This window comes from Lissotriton vulgaris, chromosome 11 (genome assembly GCF_964263255.1).
Source record: "Lissotriton vulgaris chromosome 11, aLisVul1.2, whole genome shotgun sequence".
In the NCBI taxonomy this organism is placed as follows: Eukaryota; Metazoa; Chordata; class Amphibia; order Caudata; family Salamandridae; genus Lissotriton; species Lissotriton vulgaris.
This window is the reverse complement of record NC_141699.1, coordinates 67,756,282-67,776,908: the sequence shown is the minus strand read 5'-3', so window position 1 is coordinate 67,776,908 and position 20,627 is coordinate 67,756,282. Positions and strand designations below refer to the sequence as shown.

At 45.1% G+C, this 20,627-nt stretch overlaps 1 protein-coding gene across 2 annotated transcripts in view; it reads right to left on the bottom strand.

Moving 5' to 3' along the window:
- PI4KA (phosphatidylinositol 4-kinase alpha) overlaps positions 1 to 20,627 on the bottom strand; it is a 614,454-nt gene that overhangs the window by 493,047 nt on the left and 100,780 nt on the right. For both annotated transcript variants that reach the window (XM_086942716.1, XM_086942717.1), the window contains exons 3-7: positions 14,377 to 14,470; positions 12,564 to 12,652; positions 11,925 to 11,997; positions 9,987 to 10,246; positions 1,273 to 1,339 (exon numbers count right to left, since the gene is read on the bottom strand). In XM_086942716.1, the coding sequence (XP_086798842.1) occupies positions 1,273 to 1,339; positions 9,987 to 10,246; positions 11,925 to 11,997; positions 12,564 to 12,652; positions 14,377 to 14,470 (583 nt within the window). The remainder of the gene's footprint in view (positions 1 to 1,272; positions 1,340 to 9,986; positions 10,247 to 11,924; positions 11,998 to 12,563; positions 12,653 to 14,376; positions 14,471 to 20,627) is intronic.

The following is a 20,627-nucleotide window of genomic DNA, read 5'->3' as shown; positions in this document are numbered from 1 at the left end:
CACAGCAAAGAGAAGAAACAGGATCCAGCAGACACCTTGGACGCAGCTTGAGGTCCTCAACTTTTTAGACGACCTGGCCCTACTCTCCCATACCGATCTGCAGATTCAAGGCAAGGCCAACACAGTGACAGCCACATCAACACAACTTGGCCTCAGCATCCACAAGGGAAAACCCACGATCCTGAAGAATAACACAGCCAGCATAACTGCAGTCACTCTTGCATGCGATGCACTGCAAGAGGTTGAGGCCTTCACCTACCTGGGCAGTTTCATAAACAAGCAGGGCAGCATAGATGGCGATGTCAAGGCAAAAATCGGCAAAGCAAGGGCTTCCTTCATTCTGTTAAAGAAGATGTGGAGCTCCAAGGACCTAAGACTGCAAACCAAGACCAGGCTTTTTAACACCAACGACAAATCGGTCCTTCTATAAGGAACAGATACTTGGAGGACAACAGTCACCACCACCACCAAAGTCCAGACCTTCATCAACACCTGTCTGAGGAAAATCCTACAAATCCTGTGGACAAACAGCATCAACAACGACCTATGGCAGCAGACTTTCTAACTCCCTTCTCATGAAGAAATCATAAAAAGATGCTGGGGCTGGATAGCCACAACCTCCACAAGCCTGCATCAAACACCACCAGGCAAGCCTTCACTTGGAGTCATCAAGGTAAAAGGAAAAGAGAAAGGCCAAGAAACGCACGGTGTTGAGGCCAGCTGCAAGGAGATGGGTTACATCTGAAGTCATTCTGTAAGAAAAGCCCAGGACAGAGATGACTGCAGAGCTCTGGTTGAGGGCTCCCACCTCAGGAGGGGTAGCAGGCAGACGTAAGTACCTTTCATCATAGCACCTTCAAAGAGGAAGAAAGCATTAACTTGATCCATTTAGTGCTTGTGGTTTGATTCAGAATGGGGTGCTGCTCATGGAGTTTCAAGTGTATGTGTTTGATAGCCTTAGATTTGTGTTAAATAAAGACAGTATCAATTTACAGAATCCGATGGTGTACACTCATTTTTAGATATCAAACAGAAATAGCTTTGATTCCTGAAGTGATTTAACGAGCTTCACTGAGGTATCAAGCAGTTAAGCACAGTACCATACAAACAGGCAATGTCAGAACCTGACTTTGTGACACTGGGCATCAATTAATGGTATGAGATGAAGGGTGACAATCTATTTCAACTTGCTGTGGTAATAACACCATCTCTACCTTCCATCAGTGAAATCACACCACAACCCCAATAATATGCTATTGACTGACTACTTACCTTCAAAGTATTGCATTGCAGCACCCCCCGGGGAACCAGGAGGCAGGTCGGCACGCTCTGGGCTTGTCTGAAAAAAAGAGGAGCAGTTACAAAACAGAAAAGAGCTTTTTGCATTTCTCATTTCATATTACAAAGGAAACAGAAAGAGGTGTCACTTTGCCAAAGCAGTCTATGTTAAAGTATGTCAGACTTAGTCTAGTTTGTACAATAAAACTGCAGTTTCACAATGAGAAAACAGTATAGCCCCAGAGCCAAAGTTGTTTGAATTGGTTGTCTGTCTTTATGCACATGTGCTCCTCACGGTCTACCACAGCCCAGCCCACAACATCCCAATTTGATGGTTTAGCTGTGATTTTTTGGCCAATTCATCCAATCCACTCACTCTACAACAAGCAGTGTACCGACCAAATAAACACATTTCAGCTTCTATACACGTGTACTACAACCTATCAGAGAAGGGTACAAATAAAGCAAAACCAAACTTGACACTCCTATGTTGTTAGGGGTTTATGCTAGCACTTGCCTCTAGTTGTTTTAACAGCATAAATGACTCAAAAGAAAGGTTGCTGTGCAAGAGCCATCTCACAGCTCTAGCAATGAATAGCATAGTAGATGTGTTTAAAGGGGACAAGATCGTGTTATAAAGCTATGCAGTTTTCATACGTGTAGTATGCAGTTGGGAGAACCTAGCTCCAATGTACTGCACTCTTAAAAGTATCTCCAAGAGCTAGTTTCTTTAAATTGATGGCATAGGAGGAACCGGAAAGCAAGAGAGGTGTTAGGACGTGTGATTATATCGTCTGCGGTTCGGCAGCACTGGCAATCTAGTTGAGTTACATTGGCCAAGGCATACAGTTTGTGATCCATTCTGTGGCTTCATCTGTGCAAGACAGAGCACACTCAGGAGCAGGGAACACCACAATATCTGGAGCTTTTAGAACGTTCTTCTCGTGCCAGCTTTCTTTCTCGGTTAGTTGTCAGGGCAACAGACCTCTGAATGGAAGCTTTATGTGAAGACCATCTCGATCAGCCAGAGCCACTGAATTGTCAGTGAAATGATTAGTCACTAACCAATCCATGAGGCTGGTAAACCTATCACTTCACACTGCTGATTTGGACATGCAACTAAGACTGTGAAACTAGAGGCATAGCAGTTAAAGGACAGCCAACTAAAGTTTGCATGTGGGGGGGGGGGGACTAGTGAGATGAGTAGGGCTTTAGTGTGAAGTGCATGTATACTTCACTGCACAATTTAGTTAGAAAGAGAGGGAAGACAAGACTTGCCCAGTGTGTAGGGTTCTGGGTCTTTTTATAATGCTTTATAAAAGATGCTTAATCTTGATGACGGGGGTGTATAGGCTTGAACTGCTGTCCCTCATATTGTGCACTTGAGGAAACAGTGCAAATACACTAGCTCTTCTGACTGCATATAGAAAATGTAACTGCTGCCGCATTAAAGTATGTGTGTCTGTGCTTATTTTAGAGTGAGAGAAAAAGTTGTATGGGAGAGAAAAAGAGGGAGAAGGAAAGAGGAGACAAGAGGGAAAGAAAAAGAGAAAAAGGCATACCTTACTTGCACTTTTTACATAAACGAATACTCAAAAGTATTTAGCGTCACACAAGTAATTTTTCAAAAACTATACGTATTATGTGTAGGAAAAATTGCATCATCGCCTAATCTTGAAATGCTGATGTCCGTGCTCTACCTGGTTAGGAATATGCTACTTACCAGTATGCATCTGTTCTTGGCATAGAGGGCTGCAGAGTGGTACATTATGAATAGATCGCCATCTGGTGTTGGGCTCGGATGATTGCACTTTGTTTTTCTCTTGGAGAGTCTTTTGTATCTTGGTGACTCCTCCCTTGGTTGGTAGTGCGCATGGGCATCGGCTCCATCCTTAGATTGTTTTGCCATAGTAGGGTTAGATGGAGTAGTGTAGTAGAATACAGATAAGAATGCCCATGTAAGTGTATCTAAATAAGATAATGTTGGAACAGACACAGGTTTCCGGGGAGGCTGGGAGGGCATGTACCACTCTGCAGCCCTCTATGCCAAGAACAGATGCATACTGGTAAGTAGCATATTCCGTTCGAGGCATATGGGCTGCAGATGGTACATTATGAATAGACTATACAGCAGTTCTCTCCCTAGCGGTGGTCGCCCGTGTCTGTTGCAACTGTCTGAAATAAAGTTTTTAATACTGCTTGTCCCACTCTAGCTTGTTGTGTTGTGTGCACATCTACACAATAGTGTTTTGTGAAGGTGTGCGGTGTAACCCAGGTAGCTGCTTTGCATATGTCATCTAGTGGAATGTTTCCCAAAAATGCCATAGATGCTCCTAGTTTACGTGTAGAGTGAGCTCTAGGAGGAACAGTTAATGTTCTCTTTGCTTTTAAGTAGCATATTTGAATGCATTTTACAATCCATCTGGCAATGCCCGCTTTAGAGATGGGATTGCCTTTGTGTGTTGGAGAAAACGCAACAAATAGCTGTTTTGTCTTTCTGAAAGTTTGTGTTCTTTCTATGTAGTACAATATGACCCTTCTAACATCTAATGTATGTAGGGCTCTTTCTGCTACTGTTTGTGGTTTTGGAAAGAAAACCGGTAATTCCACTGACTGATTGATGTGGAATGCTGAAATTACCTTTGGTAAGAATTTTGGGTTTGTTCTAAGAACCACCTTATTTTGGTGTAACTGCATAAATGGTTCTTGAATTGTAAAAGCCTGCAACTCACTTACTCTTCTAAGTGACGTGATAGCTATGAGGAAGGCCACCTTCCATGTGAGGAATTGTATTTCACACCTATGCATAGGTTCAAAGGGTGGCCCCATTAGTCTGGTAAGTACTATGTTGAGATTCCAGACTGGGGAAGGTGGTCTTCTTGGTGGAATGACTCTTTTGAGTCCTTCCATGAAAGCTTTAATTGCTGGTACTTTAAACAGTGAAAGATGTTGCCTGTTTTGTAGGTACGCCGCTATAGCTGCGAGATGAACTCTTATAGAGGTGTATGCTAAGTTACATTGCTGCAAGTGTAGTAAATAGCAAATGATTTGTTTAGTGGATGCGTCCAGAGGGTTGATGTGCTTACTGTTACAGTGTATAGCAAACCTTTTCCATTTTGCTGCATAGCATGCTCTGGTGGTAGGACGTCTTGCTTGTTTAATGATTTCCATACATTCTGGTGGTAAATCTAAATATCCAAACTCTATGACCTCAGGAGCCAGATCGCTAGGTTCAGTTGTTTGGGATCTGGGTGCATTATTTCTCCATGGTTCTGTGTAAGATGCATGGGTAATAATCTTAGCTTTTGATGTGGTACTTGTGAGAGTTGTAGCAGTGTGGTGAACCACGGCTGCCTTGCCCACGTGGGTGCTACTAGTATCATTGTCATTGAGTGTTGCTGCAGCTTCCGAACCAGTAACGGAATTAGTGGTAGAGGAGGGAACGCGTAAGCAAATTTGTTTGACCAATTTATCCATAGTGCATTGCCCTGGGACCGTTGGTGTGGGTACCTGGATGCGAAGTTTTTGCATTTTGCGTTCTGATGATTGGCAAACAGATCTATCTCTGGTTGCCCCCATTTTTGGAAGAATGGCTGCAGTATTTGGTCGTGCAGCTCCCATTCGTGTACTTGTTCTGACTGTCTGCTTAGGATGTCTGCTATCTGATTTTGAACTCCTGGTAGGTGTTCTGCTAACAGATAGATCTTTTGAGGAATGGCCCATGTCCAAATGTCCTGTGCTAGTTTGGATAGTTGGAGAGAGTGTGTCCCCCCTGTTTTTGAATATAATACATTGCAGTCATGTTGTCTGTTCTGATCAGGACTGCCTTGCCTGTAATTTGCATTTGGAAAGCTTTTAGTGCTAGAAATACTGCTAATAGTTCTAGGTAGTTGATGTGCAGTTTCTTTTGCTGCACACTCCACTTCCCCTGCACTGTGTATTTGTCCATATGCGCTCCCCATCCTGAGAGCGATGCGTCCGCTGTTATCATCACTTGTGGAATTGGCTCTAGGAACGACCGTCCCTTGGAAATGTTTTCCGTGTTCCACCACTTCAGAGAGCGATACGTCCGGTCGTTTACCAACACCAGATCTGTAATCTGACCTTGAGCCTGATTCCACTGTGTCGCTAGACACTCCTGTAGTGGACGCATTTGTAGTCTGGCATGTGGTATTAGCAGTATGCAGGAGGACATCATGCCTAATAGTTGCATAAACACTCGTGCTGGTAGTGAGTGTTGTGGTTGAAATCTTTGTATTAACCCGACCATTGTTTGTATCCTGATTGGGTTGGGGTATGCTATTGCCTTTTCTGTGTTTATCGTAGCCCCCAGGTATTGCTGAATCTGGTTTGGTTGCAGGTGTGATTTTTTGTAGTTCACCGTGAACCCTAGGTGGTGCAGCAATTGAATTGTCTTCTGTGTGTTGTGAAGACATTCTTCTTTTGACTTGGCCTTTATTAGCCAGTCGTCCAAGTATGGGAAGACATGTATTTGTTGTCTTCTTAGGTGTGCTGCCACCACAGCTAGGCATTTTGTGAAAACTCTCGGTGCTGTTGTGACACCGAACGGAAGGACTTTGAACTGATAGTGTTGTCCTTCTAATACAAACCTTAGGTATTTTCTGTGGGCTTTGTGAATTGGGATATGAAAGTAAGCGTCTTTTAGATCCAGTGTAGAAAGAAAGTCCCCTTTCTTCAGTAAAGGGAGTACTTGTTGGAGCGTGACCATGTGGAAATGCTCCGAATTTATGTAAGCATTGAGAGGTCTGAGGTCTAATATTGGTCTTAGGGACCCGTCCTTTTTGGGGATCAGGAAGTATAGAGAGTATACTCCTGTTCCTTGTTGATCTTTTGGGACCTTCTCTATTGCATGCTTTTGTAGAAGTGCTAGTACTTCTTCTCTTAACAATGTCAGATGATCTTGGCTCATTGGACGCTGTTTGGGGGGGATGTTTGGTGGGGTAGCTGTGAGTTCCAGGCAGTAACCATGTTGGATAATTTGTCTCACCCACTTGTCAGATGTGATGTTCTCCCAGACAGGTAGGAACTGTGATAGACGTCCCCCGACCGGTGTTATGTGGTCTGGGGGGAGTTCTATGAAGTCACTGTTTTGGGGTTGAGGCGTTGCGGTTGTTATTATTTCCGCGGCCTCTACCTTTGTTGTTGTTACCTCTGTAACTGCCTCTTGAATTACCTCTGGGTGATGTTGGTGTGAAAGAGGTGGATTGCTGATTTGTTCCTGTATTCTTTGAGCCCCCTCTATAGGTGGATCTACGAAAGGAACCTCTTTGTGTTGGCTGTTGCAATGCTCCCATTGGCTTAGCCGTTTCTGTATCTTTTTTCATTTTTTCTAAGGTCTCATCTGTGCTTGAACCAAACAGTGTCTTTTGATCAAATGGTTTGTTCAGTAGGGCCGTTTGTACTTCCTGTTTGAATCCTGAGATTCTAAGCCATGCATGTCTCCTTAACATGACACTGGTGTTGATAGATCTTGCTGCAGTGTCTGCTGCGTCTAGGGCGCACTTAATGGAAGTATTAGTTATTATTTTACCTTCCTGTATTAACTGATCTGCCTTTTTCTGATGTTCTTTGGGGAGATGTGTGATGAGTTTTTCTAATTCATCATAATGTGCCCTATCATAACGTGCGAGTAGTGCCTGTGTATTGGCTATACGCCAGCTATTTGCCGCCTGTGATGCTACTCTTTTGCCTGATGCATCTATTAATTTTGACTCTTTATCAGGTGGAGGAGCCTCTCCTGTAGATAATGAGTTTGCTCTTTTACGAGCGTTTGAGACCACCAGCGAGTCTAGAGGTACATGCCCTTTAATAAATATTGGATCCTTTGGAGCCGCCTTATATTTTTTATCAATTCTTGGGTTTAACACCCTAGCCCTCACTGGGTCTTTGAATATTTCTTCTGTGTGACTGAGAAGACCCTTCAACATAGGAAGAGTACCTGATGTTCTTTGTGCATTAGGTAGCGTCTCTAACAGGAAATCCTCTATTTGAGGTTCTGTATGTATATCTACTTTATGATATTTTGCTGCCCTATTAATGAGCTGCACAAACCCTGTGTTATCATCAGGTGGTGAAGGCTTTGAGGGATATAACTCTGGGTCGTTGTCCTCATCTGACCCTACGTCATAATTTTCCCATGGGTCATCCTCATCTGGGATGGTTTCGTCATCCCCTTGAGGTTCTCCCTCCCCTAGATCACTGTCTACATCAGACTGAGGTGTAGATGGTCTTGGTGTGGAAGGTGTAGGAATATTTGGCCTAGTGTGAGGAATAGGAGAAGAGGGTGTGACTTTAGGTCGAGGAGAAGCAGGAGGAGTTATATTTGTCCCCATTGTTCTCTTTTTTGAAGGAAGAGATTTATCTTCTGTCTGTTCATTCTTTCTCTTCTTCGTGACTACTTTGCCAGTTTGCGGATCGATAAACAAGATCTTTTGTTTGGGATCTGTCTGTTGCTCCTGAATCGGTACCGAAGGTCCTGGTTCCGAAAGGTGCTTATGTTTTCGATCGTCAGTGTTTGGTGTTTTCGGCACCGAATGTCTACTCGATTCCGACTTCCTGGGTATCGAGTGAATCTTGGACGACGAATCATATTTATGTTTCGACATGGAATGTTTCGATACCGAGCTTTCCCTTGTATGTAGCCTCGGTGCCGAAGTCGATGTCGCCCTTTTCTCGGATCCGACATGGTGGGAGTCCGAGTGTTTTGGTTTCAGTTTCGGTTTCGTTGCCGGGCCCGAGGGCGGGGCGTCGGAAACTTTTTTCTGCGGTTTGACCGGGCCCGAAGGCGGGGTCGTTACCGCACGGGGTCGGTTTTTCGGTAAGGGGACGTCGTCACTCACGGTTTGTTGCTCGATGAGTTCTTCAACCTCCGACTGGTCCCCTTCCGACCCCGACTGATCCTCTTCTTCCTCAATTTGCTCGTCTCCGAACAGCTCCGGGATCGCCTCCGACTGCATTCTGGAAACCTCGTGTCTTCGAGCTCGACGATTTCTAATCGTTAGCTTGGAGGAGAATGCTGCGCAGGCTTCGCAGTCCCTGGATTCGTGTTCAGGCAATAGACAGAGGTTGCACACCTCGTGTAGGTCCTTGTGTGGGAACTTAGCACCACACGTTGGACATTTTTTGAATGGAGTCCTTTCCATGGACTCCGGGCTTGACTGCGTCGAGAAAGGCCTCCTGTTCGTCGACGTAGATCCAAGTTTTTTCTCTTCGATTTTGAATTTGCAACGCGTCGGAATGGAAATGAAACGCGTTCGATAACAATACCGTCGAATTGGAAAGGGAATACGCGCCGATAAATCACTTTTCTCTGAAGTTGATCTGGAGCGTCTCGATCCTCATCCGAACCCGATGGCGGAAAAAAACAATCTAAGGATGGAGCCGATGCCCATGCGCACTACCAACCAAGGGAGGAGTCACCAAGATACAAAAGACTCTCCAAGAGAAAAACAAAGTGCAATCATCCGAGCCCAACACCAGATGGCGATCTATTCATAATGTACCATCTGCAGCCCATATGCCTCGAACATACAATTATGAAGATAGAGAAAACACTAAATTTGTTCATCCTCGTTTTTACTGTGCCCATCTACCCTACTTTACACTTGTTCTCCTGGTACCAGTTTACAATTTTAGTAATTTTAACTCTATCTTCGTTCCAAAACCTTAAACAGACGTAGAACATATGCTTGCCATGCTTTCCTGGAATGCTAAGAAAGCACCTAAAGTACAAGTCCCATCTAAAACTGCAGTTGCATCGCCCTTGCTTCATGGGGGGATGATAGTAGATTTAACATGTGAAGCACAAATATGCAAATTAGCAGTGCGAGTATGTAGGGAACTTGCTCTACACTAGCTGTCAATCATTCCAGTAAAAGTGCTCCTAGGAATTCAACATCAAACATATTTAGAAGGCAGAAGAAGGTGAAAGCTCTACACACATGTAAAGACAGGCCTATTGGAAATTGTAGTGATTCTCTCCATTTTTTTAAATAATAATGAGGACACTTTTAGATTACCATTTTTTATCAAATTCATTTTCAGGCTGATTATAATCTTGAATTTAGTGTATATCCATCACTCCTTCAAATTGGCATCCGTTAACAACAAAGAAATACTAAACGAATAAAACTAATGATACGACTAAAAAAAACATTAAACAAAAAACAGAAGTGTTATAGAGGGCTGTAGTGGAGTTATTACCGTCCAAAAGGTGCTATCATTCAATCACAACTACAGCCTCACAAATTCTATGGTGAACATGATATGGAACAGGCACGTCATTACTCAAAATCAAAAAGGTGCTCTTTAGGGTTAGGAGTTGTAATAATGCAGTACTAACACGACCACAATAATGAATGCATGCTGAAAACCCAGGAATCTCTTGACTGCGGTCATTTGCTTTTAAAGCTATGAGCTCCAGAATGAAAACAAAATACATATGAAGATTCTTATCAGCTTACTGCCACTCTCACCTAACAGCATGAACAATGTGCAAGACTCCGCTTTATTCTTAAAGATTTCTCTTCGGGAAGGTTAAAGAAACAGAAGTAAACCCACATCAGCTATGAGATTATAATCCTCTAAGTATCCTCTTAAAGACATCGAAATGACGAGCCGCAGACTGTCAATCTTTCCCGACAATGGAGAGGGGATGAAGTGTCAAAAATGTGAAGGGACCCTCAAACCTGCGAGCTGCTGGAAACACTGCTGGTCTTTCTCTTCAGAGAATCCCCTTGGCATACAGACAACAAGGAGCTAGGCATGATCGATCGGAAGTCGTTGAAGGAGCGTCGTCGTATCCCTTCCAGTTCATCTGGGATCTTCAAGGACTGCGGAGGGGCTTTCGGGAAAAGCTTGGACAGAAGGGGCTCGTCCGTGTTGTTGTAACGCCCGAAGGCCCGGGAGATGCCAATCAGACAAGGGACAGCATATTTGCACAAGTACTCTGGAGAGGCAAAACACACATTTGAAAACAAAAACATAAAAGGGGACCACCATCAACCAGACAATTTGCATTTAGATCTTGAAGAATTGTTTTGACTTTAATAATAATCCTGGCACAACCTTTTAGACGCCATTATGCGAAAATGATCTTTAAACATATCATCACAAACACAACAATTCTGTAAAAGGTTTTACAATTACTTTTGGTGATCCAAAGATGGCCCAAATTCTACAGATGTGATCTGAAGAGAAGCATATGTGCATATTCGGTGGAAAGAGCTCACTTTTATAGTTGGAAGTACAAGACCATTTTATTAAAAAATGCTGCTGAGAGGTAAAATCACCTAAACAGGAAGAGTCACACCTGCTTTCAAATCTCACTATAGGTATCAAGTGCTTCTGAGACTCACTGGAGCTTCAATATCAAACGAGATACCCCCTGCCATTCCTCCCGACAGACTTTGAAGTACGCCTAACTCCCTTGGCTGCTTGCATCAATGTTTTTTACAACTGACCAAACTGGAACTCAATAAATGAATACATCTACAGCACTTAGAACAAATACATTTTTCAGATTACTTTTTATAGTATCTTTGTGAAACTGTGAATCCTGAATTACACTACAGCAGCTCTGGGAAGGAGGTGTGGCCTGGGTGTTGCTAGTTGGAAAAGCAATAGGCAAATCTAGATGCAAAATAGCATCTCCTACAGCCCCAAACCACTCAAAAAACTGAATATGTGCTTGCAGACTACCTCCAGGAGTATGCCCTATACCATAAACGGTACAACTATATAAATATAAGCCCAATATTGTTGATATTAGAAAATAACTGCTGAGTTCTACCAGCCAGTCCAGTTCACTGCAGGTAAGACAAGTGAAGCTAGATTACACTTGACTTGTGTGTGGCAATTGTACCTAATGAAAAGGACAGTCGTGAAGAGCACATGGATTCAGTGAGAATAGCATAGGATTTGTGCAAACACCCAAAGGCAGAGCAGCAAAATCAAAAACAGATTGCACAATTACTGGAAATGACCCAAACCACAGTGATCCCTGTCAGTTTGGGAAAGGCATAATTAAATATACCAGATGGACCTCAGCTCTAGCACAAAAAATACCATCCTCACACCCACCTGAGATCAACCCCAGTCTACGAGCATCCTGTGACAAGAGTATCGTCAATCCCAGGTCATCAGACCATCTCATGTGCGAAGTCCGCCTGAAAATGCAGCTGTATATATTTTGGTTTTCTACATGCATTTAACAAACCAAAATTACTTGACACAGAATAGAGCAACAGAAATAAATGTTTGATACTCCAGGAACGCAGAAGCTGCTAAAGAAGAGGTTACACACATTTAATAACATAACAGAACTAGGGCTGTACCTAAAAAGCTAAAGACCCAGCAGAGCACACAAGAATCCGACTAGGCCAGAGTAAAATCAAGAAGAATGGCATTTTATATTTTGGATAACAGTTTAGTTGTGCTTGTATTTTTGCATGCAAATAAAACCTGACACATTTCAATAGCAACCAAACACCACTCTGGCACTGAGTAAACCCTGTGGTATGCCACTTTCCAGGCTCGTCCACTTTCTGAATGTAATCAAATAATCTCGGTCTGCAAGACACAAAGACCACTATTGTTGAATATACACATCTCTCCTCTTATGGTACCTTTGTCCTGGGTCTGCGGAGACTGGCACATTGCAAGCAGAAATTGCATCACATCAAGAATCCCCTCGAGGATCTAGAACAAATGGGAGCAGAACATGAGCTTTAGGGAAAGAGAGCACGATTGCAAAGATTCAACGTCTAGTAGCTGTGATTGAGACAAATGCATGTCGAGGCATTTTAAAGGGGAAAAAAGCAGTTTTGGTGATCTTACAAGCAAAACCCTATATTTCCACCACAGACGCTTGCACACCCTCCCGAGGAGTGACCTCAGACGTACTGACTGAGCCTGCAGAACTGAGCTGCTGCCAGCATCTTAAAAAGTGGAGTATAAAAGATGATTTCTTTAGGCAAAAAAGGTCTATTACTGTAATACTAACAAACACATTACATGCACTGACATTTTGGATACTGTGAATGCTTATGTAATAAACCTATTAATTAATATATGTATTAATGATTAGGTGCATATTTAATGAGGGGAATAGGAATGCAGAAGCAAAATAAAGGCATTGTACACTTTTCAAAGATTGTGATATTACTAAATCAGCAGAGCTAGAGGATTCAAATAGACTTAAAAATATGTAAACACTCGCCTGGCAAGGTCTTCCACAGATCATCATACTCTTGTGCATTACATACCTGTGCTCGGAAAACAGTGTCCCTGTGGGCAACGTCCGACAGGAGAGTCACCAGGCAGAAACTGAAGGTTTCAGAAACAGGAAGCACACCTGACGCGAAACAAAAGAAACAAATGTCACAAGGTATGTGGGACCGATTACACAAGTTCCTTTCTCACCAATCTTTGCATGTCGACAACCAAGACATGGCTTCAGAGTTTTGAATAACCATGGGCGTAGTTCGCGAAGTAGCGATACGAGTAGCTACGCGAAGTGCACTACGCGAGCTACAAGTTGCACTACGCGAACTGCGTAGTGCGGTAGGAAATGCTGTTCGCAATGATTGCACAGTGCCGGATGCTTGTCCATGCTGTGCAATCATTGAGAACAGCATATTGCACAGTGCAAGCGGTCATTTTCTACCGCTCGAGTAGATTTGTACTTGTGCTGCAGTTTTTGCAACGCGGACTGGTAGCTTCTCCTCGTGAGCAGTCGCGAGCATATGTGACCACTCGCAATGAGAAACCTGACCTTTTTATTTTCCACGCTCGCTATCTGCAACTTGATGTTGCTGATCGCGAACGAGGAAAAAGTCCCGCTGAGATGTTATTTTGCTCGCTCGCAGGTCGCCAAGTTGAAGTTGAGGACCACGAGCAAGCAAAAAATGCCTGCTACACGTTTTTGCACTGTGCAACGTGCAATTCGCGTAGTTGTGCAAACTACGCAAGTGTAGCGTAGTTTTCCGCCCAGGACTAGTTTTGAATGGCTAGTTTAGAAGATTTTGGCTTCGGTTACAAGGGCTGTGCACTCACGGATGCTCAAAAGAGGACACCGTAATTAGAAGGTGTGTAATTTGCACTCCATTCAGCAAACATGAAATTGTACCAGTTACTGCACCAGTAGTAATCTGGAGTTGTGTGCTCTGCTCACTTTCCCATATAGTACTGCTAGTAGCACACTCTTTGCAGTCACTACATTAAAGGAAATGTTGCAAGTATTGTCACTGCGGAAATTGAGGGTTCTAGTTTGAAGCCAATGCATTAAACTCACTATGGTGTCACTCAAGTGAGTAGATGGCAGTACTCTTTGGAAAAGTATGGTGTCACATCCTCTTAAACATACTGTGGTCCCTGCCCCAATGGTGACCTTTCTTAAAAAGCTGCACTACTGCAGAGGCAAGACAATTTTGTCCAAGGGTCTCCATTGGAAATCAAAAACAAAATGGTTAGAATAGCACATGAACAGACAGACATAAAATAGCATGCCAAACTGCTTTGGGGCAAAAACAAAGATGAACAAATCATGAACAGAAATATACAAATATTTCATAAAGAGCAACAAGTAAAGCAAAGAGTATAATCAGAACTAGAAATAACATATTTACTTCAGTAAAAGGTCATGACTGTGATACCAGCCGCTGAAAGCAGAAAATGAAGATAACGGTGAAAGTACATTTTGGAGTCATAAAGGGTGCCTTCTGAAGGCCATTATTAGTACAAGATAAAATACAATTATTTGTCCTTTCTGAGTTGAAATGTACTTGAAAGGTATCTAAGACGTAAAGGGCAAAGCTAAGCAAACCCAAGAGTAAATACAAAAGTAACACATTTTACTATCATTATACTTTCATCAAAATACCGACTTTGATTATGTTATTTCATTTGTAATGCAAGGAAGGATGGAAGTAAAGACTTCTCAGCAATGGGGACTACTCTGAAAAAGGGCAGTTAAATATCTTCGCCCCACTAAAGAATCGACCATCAGAAGAAGCCTGCGTAGAGTTTGCATCGGTCAATACATTTGCTGCCGCTGCAGAAACCCACGCTGGAGCTCACCTCTGGTTTTCCGGGACATGCTCTCTTCGATCCACTGCACCTTCGGGAGTCCTTTCAGCAGCCGCAGCAGGTAAGGGACCATGTTGTCCTTGTGCTGGAAAAGCAGTGAACAAGGATTAGACAAGAGTTGGAAGTTCAAAAAGAGAGTCAGGGGGCTGGTGAAGCTGTAGTCAGTAGAATGGAGTCTAGTCTAGAAATCATATTCCTTACTTTTAGACTTGATAACATAATACAGAAAACAGTTTTCATGCTAGTTCTGACATCAGTCACATAACCTGTGGCAGACAGCTGAGTGCAAGGAGAAGGCAAAACCCTAGCAGCATTCATATCTCCCAACATCAAAAAGGTGGAAAGGCAATCATTAGGATAAAAAAAGGTGGATACATTCAACTCCCCAATAGAATACAACGAAAAGAGCAGATTGAAGGAGAGGAGCAAAGAAGGAAATTGCATTAAAACACAGTACCCCAAGTAATTAATCAGGGCTCCCCTTTCTCAAGTCTTATGTGTTTACCAGGTGTACATGTTCAGCACGGTTTCTGCTGGCACACCTTTTCTGATGGAAGAGAGTTCTACAAGCCGATGTTACTAAAGCTACTGTGCAATACTAACAACATTAGAAAGGGGTTTAAGAGCATAGGGCCAGAGGTACAAAATATGGTCTCAAAATACTGATGTAAAACTGCAATCAGTATTTCATGGGTTATGGTTTCTAATAAGACATACCTCATGAACATTACCGAGGAAGGTCATAAATTGCAACGCCCTTCAATTCTAGGGCATCACAGGGATGGTGGCCTGCTAAGGTCAGCAGACTACTATATCTATCGTTAAATGCAGCCAGTTTTCCTTAAAAGATACAGGGCTGAATTTTAAAAAGAAAGATTTTTTTTTAAGAGTTAACTTTTTACTTTTTTCTAAAGCTTGTTTGAAAGTATGTAACTCCAATAAACCGTTTCTAATTCACAAAGGAGAGCAGGGCTGAAATGGACCTCCTTCCCTTTTGCGAACCCATTACAACCCCAACTTTCAATGTTTTACAACCGAATTTTGTTCACAAAGTATTGACACATATCATACAGAATCAGTATTTGGAAATGAACGCCTACAGCACGCTTCTTCCAAATACCGATTTGGTATGGGGTGATAATCCCGTTTTAGTAGTTGGTATACATCTGCTAACTCCTAAAACTAGATTAGTCCATTCAGACAAGCATTTTAACAGTTGCAAACCCAGAAACAGAATGTCTGTGACAGTTAAATTGCCTTGCATAGCTGAACCTAAAGGTTTTCTATCTGAAAGACATCAAGAGAGAGAGACACCTGGGGCCAGACAGTGCAGTGCATCATACATGGCAGCTCTCCTGAAACAGAGAACAGATACAGTCTCATTTTGTCTCACTGGCTAAAAAAAGTATTGACAAAACCAAAGACTTTAGCATTTGTACAGGGTAAAGACAACCGCTCTAGATGTGCCTTTGTAGTCCTGATTTTTGCATGCTGATGGAGTTGTTTTGGCACACTAGCAGAAATCTGATAAACATCTATCTTACTAATTTGAAATCTACTGCACTGCCAAGCGCTTAAAAGTTGGGGCTATGTTGCTAGACCCAGAGTCACCTGAACAGGTATTTATGCACAGCCTCATAAGTTGTAGAAAGGGAGACTACGGTAATTATTTCTCATTCGGTGCACACCAGCGCCTGAGAGCACTGAAGAGACAAGAAAGGAAGGCCAGAGCAAAGTTGGCAAGAGCAGGTGACTTTTGCAGTACAAATCTCACATAAATCTGTTTTTTGTGGTGTGTGCCCAATTTGGGTTCCCTTGTAAAACCTGTACTAAACTTGCAAAAAGAACAGAAAAGATTAGTCAAAAGCCTAGCTTAAGTGAACAGAAGCGGTTTAATCCGATTTGCTTGATTAAAATGTTATTTCTGAGTCGGCTTAGCACTAGTGTTTGGAGTGTTTAGAAAAGGAACTGAAAGGGGGCGTGGCTAGCAGCCGACAATGGCGGCAGCAAAATAGAGAGGCTCCCGGTGTAAGGAGGCATCCCCCTGAAATCCGCAAGAAAATCCATAAAATACATTGGTCAGAAGGGGTGACCCGGGTTCTGTGGCCGAGCGGCAACTAGTAGAGCAATTTCACAGCGGCGGAACACTGGGAAACGGCAGGGCGAGCTCGCGACTGGCAGGGCCTGGCGCCAGCGGCAAGCAGCGGACTGGAGTGAGATCGGCGCCCGAGCGGAAGTGCGGCCTCGGCGGGGGCCGACTGCCGGAAGTGCGCGCAGACCGGCGAGACTCAAACATAGCCGACGGAACGCTTGGAGGGGCCGCACGCATCATCAGTGATCACAGCGGAGGGAGTGAACTGCGGATTCGACCTGCGGTGAGCCGTAACTGAGAGGAAGAGCGGCCCTCGGGACACCGGTAATGGCAGCGCCATTTCGCGAAGCAGCGTCACGTCACTAAGAGTGATCCTTTGGGTGGCAAACACTGGGCAGACTAAACAAGGGAATCCCCACACCCCTGTGGAGTGAAGTGACGTAAATAAAATAGAGTAAGAGTGAGGCGCCTAGACTTCCCCCGATTGTCAGGAGATATATGCCTCCGCGTCCTCCCCCGGACCCCGCAGACGTTGCACTGGCTGAAGCGCGGAGCGCGTGCAGTCAGCGGAGAGCCCGCCCGCTTTCCCACCGAGGCAGCACAAAGTAACGCCAGTACAGGCGGCGCGGGGCCACGACCAAAAACGTCGGGCACAAGGGGTAGCGGACCAACACGCATACGAGACAATCAGAGAGGACTGATCTCCGGTGCAGCGGGGGCTTAGCAGGCGCAGCAAAAGACCATACGAAAAAGGCAAGGGAGGAGGCCGATGGATGATTGCCACCCAGGGAGGCGTTGCAGTGCGCCTGAATACACCAGCAGGAGGTCCGAATACTAGCCGGAAAGCATGACTCAGCAGCCACAGTGAATATACGCCAAGTTGGTATTTCTAATGACTTCTTGACCCCCTAATACTGCACAAAGCAAGCCACACAAAAGGGCAACTGTCTTGTTGGAGCCACGTTGCTCATAATATACAGGGGAGAGGCTTAACTGGTGCGGGGTGCCATTACGTGGGCTCCAATAGGGGCAGGGACATGCTCTGGCCGCGCTGAGCTGCTGCCATAGTAATACCCAGACATGTACCTGGCGCTTAACACACAAGGGGCAGTGCAGAAGATCAGGACTGGACCTGAGAACCGAGCTGGTGGAGTGTGGGAAAACGCCCCGGAACGCACAGAACGCCCTACGAAAGGGAGAAGATAATTTGGACATCACCATGGCCGGAAGAGGCTCCAAGCATAATTCCACGTAATCCAAACTAGATAAATTCGCATATGATAAGCAAAACCCCCCCTTGACGGAACAACGTAAGTCCACGGGGAAGACGGTGGAAGGCGAAGGGGCAAAGAAAGCCATGCTAGAGGACGTGATGTGTGCCCTGGCACAGGTGCAGGCAACAGTGGGAGCCACGGCGACGGAAGTCACCCTGATACGCGCGGACTTCCAAAAGATGAGCGAGAGAGTGAAGCAAGTGGAAGTTGTGACTAAATCCTTGGTGGAGGATGTATCGGATCTACAGGTGGCGATGGAGAAAATGCAAGCCGAAAACAAATCTCTCAGAGAAAAGTTGGACGACCAGGAAGGGCGCTCTCGGAGAAACAACGTCTGAATACTGGGGGTTCCAGAATCGGAAGGTAAAGGTAAAATGGACTCTTCGTGGAGGACATAATTAAAATTAAAATCAACCCCAAGGGACTCTCGCACTTCTTCTCGGTGGAGAGGGCCCATAGAGTACCCTGTGGGAAACCGAAGCCGGGGGCCCACCCAAGGCCAATACTCGCACGGCTCTTCAACTTTCGCGACCGGGGCGCCATCTTGCAGGCGGCTAGGGTGGCACCGGCCATCCAAATTCAGAATTCCAAGGTAACCTTCTTCCCAGACTACACTGCTGAAGTTTCGCGAAGAAGAAGGACATTTCTAGAGGTCAAGAGGACGCTGCGGGAGAAGGAATTGTCCTACTCAATGTTATTTCCGGCCCGACTTCGGGTGGTCGCTGATAATAAGGTCTGGTTCTTTGATACACCAGATGCGGCCAGAGACTAGCTAGAGGGCTGGAGAACTTCGGGACTACCCCGCCGATCTCACAGGACAAACTACGGAAACCGAGACAACAGCCAGACCGGATCACAGGCATCGGGCAGGGGAGGAGCAGACAGGTCACCGACACAGGAACACACTGAGGCTGACGGAGGAGAATAACCCTGACCACCCGGTGCAGTACTGGACGCTGTTCATTGAACTATTTTGCACAATGGCCGCAATTGGACACTGGCCTGGGGCGCCCAGAAGAGTGCAGGGATGCCGCCTGCTCGGGGAGACACTCTCCCCCAACACGCAAGTAAACTGTTTGAGGGATGGGCAAAGCGCTCTGCTAAGTTGGGGAGGCGGGCAGTTGAAGGTCCGTTAAGCAGGGAGGCATGGAGGGGGGAAATGGGGGGGGGTTTGTTGAGCAGTTTTTTAAATTCTACAAGAAAGATCACGATGTGTCATTATGCATATGCACTGCTTAGATGTCAGAGAGGGGCGGTACACCCAGGCCGCGAGGCGCAGTAGGTACAAAGTCAAATACACGACCAACTATGGTCGATTGCCAATTACGAAGCTCAGAGGGTGGCGAGCCGAGGTCACAGGGAGCACCCTCCGCCTAATGACATGGAATGTGAGAGGGCTGAGAGACAAGATAAAACGTGGGTTGGTAATGAATGCGATGAAGAGGCAGGGACCAGTCCTGGCACTACTCCAGGAGACACATCTAGTGGGGGGGGGCATCCAAGGCTCTCAACAGGAGATGGTACGAGATGGTAGTACATTCAGATTTCACCTCTGGCTCTCGGGGGACAGGCATATTAATTAGGAAATCCTCACAATTCATACCGCTGAGCACTAAGGTAGACAAACAGGGATGTTTTGCGGCCCTACAGGGGCAATGGGAGGGAAGGCTCATCAACGTGATATCGGTATACATACCCCCGGCACTCCACCCGGTCATGCTTCCAGCACTGGGCGACTTCCTCCTGACCCTACCAGAAGGAGATATAATACCCGGGGGAGACTTTAATGCCACAATAGACACCCTAACTGACAGATTCTCTGAGATAACCCCGCCTGGAGGTCCTTCCCGTTTCCAACGATTCCTGACTGCCATGGTTCTAGTTGATATAAGGAGGCATACACACCCTAAGGAGAGACAATACACTTTTCACTCCACTGTCCACAACAGTTTATCGAGGATTGACTACTTCCTGGCATTGGGGGATAGCATACAATACGTAGGCACCATAGACATTCAGCCTAGAGGCATATCAGATCACTCTCCGGTCACATTAACAATATCCACTCAGGAGAAATCACGTAGAAGAATTTATCCCATACAGGCTGCATACCTTAAAGTCCCCAAGGTCAGGAAGGCGCTTAAAATGACGACGACACAATACTTTGCGGAAAATATCGCATCGGTGCAATCCTCTGCGATTTTGTGGGAGGCATACAAGGCAGTATTAAGGGGGCAGGCCATAACTTCGATCACAGGCTATAAACGGGAAAAAACACTTGAACTGTCCGAGCTGGAGTTAGCTCTGCGAGACGAGACAGTGAAACATGAGGCAGAACCCACACCGGACACATCACATGCTTTACCCCTTCGACAGCAGCAGTACACAGAACATTTAAGAAACCAGACGATGGGGCAAATCACTGAAACAACGCACAGGATATACGATATAGAGGACAAGGCGGGTAGGATGCTGGCCTGGTGGGATAAGAAGGGGGGTAGCTCCAGAGGTATCCAACGAGTGAGGGACAGGATGGGGATAATCCACACGAGGCCCAAGAAGATAGCGGAGGCACTAGCTGACCACTTCGAGGGTGTATACACATCAGATAGGGAGGTGTCAGCAGACATGGCTAAGGCTGCGCTGGACCACATTCAAACTCCGACGCTGCAGCCGGAGGCAATAGCAGAATTGGAGGCTGACATCACTACGGAGGAAATACAAATGGCCATACGAGCGATAAAGCCCGGTAAGGCTCTTGGACCAAACAGCATCCCGATAGAGTGGTATCAGGCCGCATCGGAGAGGCTCAGTGAACACTTACTTGCTATGTACACAGATTGCCTAGCGACGGGCGAACTCCAGCTGGATCAAAG